General features: G+C 36.6%; 1 protein-coding gene across 1 annotated transcript; it reads left to right on the top strand.

The window, feature by feature from the left end:
• Nucleotides 1–314: 314 nt before the first annotated feature.
• On the top strand, nucleotides 315–4,213 carry LOC106393225 (putative F-box/FBD/LRR-repeat protein At1g22000). Its single transcript, XM_013833953.3, has 3 exons — nucleotides 315–2,958; nucleotides 3,042–3,176; nucleotides 3,268–4,213. The coding sequence occupies exons 1-3, from the start codon at nucleotides 2,095–2,097 to the stop codon at nucleotides 3,568–3,570; spliced, it is 1,302 nt and encodes a 433-aa protein (XP_013689407.1). The 5' UTR covers nucleotides 315–2,094; the 3' UTR covers nucleotides 3,571–4,213.
• The last annotated feature ends 888 nt before the right edge of the window (nucleotides 4,214–5,101 follow it).

The following is a 5,101-nucleotide window of genomic DNA, read 5'->3' as shown; positions in this document are numbered from 1 at the left end:
AAATTTTAGTTATCATAAAATATAATCAGAAATTTAAATTTAATTAATTTAGTTTTGATTTATAAACGAAAATTAAAATTTATATAAACTACATTTCATGATAATAACAACTTAAAATTATTAATTTTCAAAAATACATTTTACTAAGATTTTGTTGTAAAGCAGTATCCATTTCTGTTAAAAAATTTAAATAAAAATATTTTTTTATTAAACACTTAAATCATGACTTATTAGATGTATGATTTTTTAAAATTTTAATCTATCTCTTAGATGTCTCAACTTTAAATGCTTCTATCATGTAACATTTCAATTTATATCAATAAAGTTTAACACAAATCTAATATTCTTATTAATGGTTAAATTTTAGCTTACACCTCCTTCATAAATGAAATATTTAACCTCTTACATATCATATATATAAAATTTTAGTCAACTATTGTTAGCGTTTATATATTTCATTGAATTTAAAATCATTTCATTTTAACATTTAAAAACTATAACCCAATTGGTTTATTAATCACTATATATATAATTTTATCTCTTACTCCAACCATAAATGGATGAATAATATATATATATATATATATGAAATGATTATATACGTGAACTAATACATTAAACATTAACACACTTACATCATCATATGCATACTAATGTCATATCATAAATGACCTATATATGTTAAAGAAGATTAATATTCCAACATTATTCTATATGAAAAGAACACTCATTTATTACAGGTATTTTACGGGAATTGAAATTATAGACCCAAACCTATTTAGGCCCGACAAGACCCAATCCGAAACCGACCCGAAACTTATAGGTACTTATATGGATCCAAATTTCCAAGAGTCGAAAGACCCGGACCCGACGAGACCCGACATGAACCCGACCCGAGGATCCGGATGCCATGCCTAATGGAGACGAGTCAAACCAGTTTAAATGGAGACGAGTCAAACCGGTTAAACCCATTTATCTTTGTATCTAATGTTCAACCATGGACTGATCCGCACTCGATCCAAAGTCTTAACGAAATCAAAGTCTGTACACGGTGCTAGAGAGGCTTCCAGAATCGGTCCAAGTAAATTAACTCATTGCACCGTTTTTTGTTCGATACATCAGACTAGTATAGACAAATGAGAAAAAAGAAAGAATTATAATGATTTAAAAGAATTATCTATATAAACACATTTGTTTTCTTTATGGTGGTCTATAACATCATACCAAAAGGTCGTAAAGCTAAAATGAGGCCTATATGCATGTTAGACGTTGCACTTGACAACTATGTTTTCTCAAAAATATGTTGGAGAATTTGGATTGCGCGTAACCATCAACGAGATTTTAACCTCAGCTCTACAGAACGCAAGGGAATGGTACAACGCACAACCACTCCACGCAAGCCCACACCAGCCATTACGCTGCGCTCAGCTCCTTGCTGTTCCCATCGGATCAACCTATTGCACCACTGATACGGTCTGGAGCTCTGTCCACAAACGAGCAGGCATTGCTTGATCATGTCTTCGCCAACGAACAGCTTAACTCTCTCAGGAATCCTGTTTGGAATCTAGCGTCACATCACCACTTATGGCTAAGCCTCTAGCTGCAAGGGCACCTTTCCTCAGTGCAAAGTCGTTAGGAATCACGAAAATATGCATCAAGTAAGATTGTCAAGTGCTCTTAGCAGTAATCTCCTTGAAGTTACTGCGGTGGATCTCTTTGGAATCATCCGGGACATCGAGAGTTCGTCCAACTTAAGCTTTTCAGACAGATCATGACTCGAGAGTCCCCCAACTTAAGTAACCGAAACTATTCATTCTTGAAAGACGATTCTTGATCCGACGTGGTGCTGTCGTCATAATTATTCCCCAACCCAATGTCCAGAATCATATGTAACGCTAACTTAGGACTTTTTAAAAATAATGGAAATTGTGGTGGCCCAATAATACATGGGTATTATTAGGGTAAGAAGAACAAAAAAATAGTACGTCTCATAAGTTTTGGTGTGAATAAATTAGGTTTTCTTCGTGACACCCAACCCAACCACGAGAAACAAGTAGGGTTTTGTCCCAGTGGAAACCTAAGGTTGTCAAGAGGATGGAAAATAGGATCTGTGATTTGCCTGACGATTTGATTCTTCAGATCATGCTCTTCGTCCCCACAAAAGATGCAGTAGCCACCACAATCCTGTCTAAGCGATGGCGTTTCATATCCGCTCTGCTTCCTATACTCGAGTACAAAGACAGCGGCAGCGGGACCATTGGGTGGTTTATTGAGAAGTCTTTGCAACTCCATAAGGCACCAAAACTAGAGAAGCTGGCTGTTGAACTCGGTCCACATTCTCCTGTTGACGTTGATGTGGAGAAGTGTCTTGAGAATGCAGTTAATCGAGGTGTGCACGACTTAGATATCAATCTCCTCTGGAGCGCAGAGCTCACAAGCTTTCCAAAGAGCCTCTACACATGCGACACTCTCGTTGATTTAGTTCTGTCCAACAAGATTATAGTGGATGTTCCTTCCCCGGTTAGCCTACCATCTCTCTTATCTCTTTCTCTCATCAACGTGGTGTACAAAGACGAAGACTCTCTTGCTGGAATTTTATCAAGTTCCTCTGTTCTAAACTGGCTGATGGTGGAACGACGTGTGGATGACAACTTGACACACTTTACCGTGAAAGTGTCTACCTTAGAAACATTATATTATACAGGTGCTTGGCCCATGGATGAGGCCGTAGAGGAAGGGGATGATGATGATGATGATGATCTCATTGGGTCGTTGGTAATAGATACCCCTGCATTAGATGATATAAGCTTAATTAACATTTGCGAAGACTGTTGCTTGATAGATACTATGCCGTGTCTTGATGTGGCATACATAAGCCATGTTATTTACCCCGATGACAAGTTTCTGAAATCTCTTTCTTTTGTCAAACATCTGCACTTGTGTTTGACCAATTCGATGGTAACGGTTGCATAATCCAGCACTCTCCTTTGTTCGTAGTTGTAGTTGCTTAGTCAACTAATGTTGTTCTTTTGTTCTTACAGGTTGGTAGCAGTAACGACATTAAATTCTCTCGGCTCATAGAGTTTTACTTTTTAACAAAAACAGTAGATTGGTTGGAACCACTTATGTTTTTCCTTCAAAATTCTCCTAAACTGAAATTTCTTACGATCCACACGGTAAGTACACTCCTCCCTTATAACACTCCTTATAACATCATCTAGTTTTGATGAACTTAATTAAAATTAAAGTTAATATATATTACTATAGGAACATGAGAGTCCCTCACCTCCCTGGAACCAGCCGAGTTCTATTCCGGGATGCTTATCATTTCAGCTAGAGATCTTTGTGTGGAACAACTATGAAGGAAGAGATGATGAGAAACAACTACTGTCATACATTCTTGCTAACTCAGAGTGTTTAAAGAGAGCGGAGATAAATCCCATAGCAACCTGCAATCTTGAAGAGAGACAAAAGGAGATACAATCTATGCCTAGGATTTCAACATCATCTCGGCTTCTATTCCCCACTCAAATGAATCGGTGGTTTGACGGATACTGTTATCGTCACTAGTCTCTATGTTTTTTTTTCCCATAGAAATCCGAGTATTTTTGCCACTTAAGACGTCCATGGGGTGGTCAAGGAGAATCAAACCCAGGACGGAAGCTCCAGCCACTAGACCAAGACCGCTTGGTTACTAGTCTCTATGTTTAAGTTGGTGCTTAACTAATTGAGGCTATCATCTAATCTGATTATAAATGAGTGTAATCATTATCACAAGAAATTTGTTTTGGAAATAATGTATAATATATTCATACAGCAAAAAAATACTGTAAAACTAACGATCAATTATCGAAAATGAAATAATTTTTATCGGCCCTTCCATCTTTATAACTTCGTCATGCCCTAACTTTATTTCAAAATTTTAAAGGATATTTTGAAAACAATTTTGTATTTTAGATGATAATAGATTACTCAGTTTGTAATAATATAGATGTGTGGTTGAATCACTTACGTGGTGAAATCATGTCCCGTGTTTGGTTAATGACAAGTTGATAACTAAGTTAAAAAAAAAAAGAAGTGTAGCATTTATTTGGCAGGAGTCAAATTTACTCGAATTTCTTCTAGTAAAAATCAAATATATCGTTAACTCGCGTCTGTAGCTACCGTCAATTAATTGATCAACTGATTATTTACTACACCATCAAACAGTAATATATCGATTTCCAGAAGTCTGGTAAGAATTTTTTTTTTTTTTGATAACCGGTAGTATGATCTCAAAGGCTTCCTAGGCCGAAGGACTAATCACTACGAAGTTCGCAGGATCCGCGTTTTCTTACCACTTAAAGTCTCTCGGGTGGCCAAGGAGAATCGAACCCAGAGTGGTATTCACGTGACAGGACAAATAGAATTTATATGAAACTGATGTTGATTAGCTCGGTAAAATGGGATAGTTTTATAAATGTCACTACCGATATTACGTGTATACGCACACCAATTAACCTAATGTGCACACTACCACAAACGAATGGTATGTCGATGTAGCACTTTAGGATCGAATCCACATAGACCAAAGGTTACACTTTATTTTCTATGGGATCAATATTAAGTGATACACTAAAACTGAACATTTCCTACTGTCAAGTTAACAGTGATAATTGTAGTATTTGAGATTTTATCCAAAGGATCAGTCTACACTTTATTCTTATGAGTTTTTAACTTAGCTAAAACTAAGAATGGGGTTTTGGAATTAAGTGGTGACGTGCAAGTAAAGTAAAAAGGTTTTAAAAGAATCAAATTCAATATTAGAGATAAGCCGATCTAGGGTTTCTCATCGGGTGTTAAAACTCAGCCAAACATTTATTCAAGCTGATTGAGGCATAATCTAGAACACGGATCACTCTTAGTAGAACAACCCACTGTCGTGGTGCTGTTCCCTTTGCGATTCGACATTGACGCCTAAACTGTCGTTTGGATCAAGGGTCGATCGCAAGCTATAGAGATCAAGTCCGATAGGTTCACTGAACACTCTAGTATCTACTTTCGCTGACTAGAGATGCTAAGCTCATTCATTCGATATCAGGTAAACTACTGCACGGTGATA

Source organism: Brassica napus, chromosome C7 (genome assembly GCF_020379485.1).
Source record: "Brassica napus cultivar Da-Ae chromosome C7, Da-Ae, whole genome shotgun sequence".
In the NCBI taxonomy this organism is placed as follows: domain Eukaryota; kingdom Viridiplantae; phylum Streptophyta; class Magnoliopsida; order Brassicales; family Brassicaceae; genus Brassica; species Brassica napus.
The sequence above is the reverse complement of the archived record's forward strand: the minus strand, read 5'-3'. Positions and strand labels throughout refer to the sequence as shown.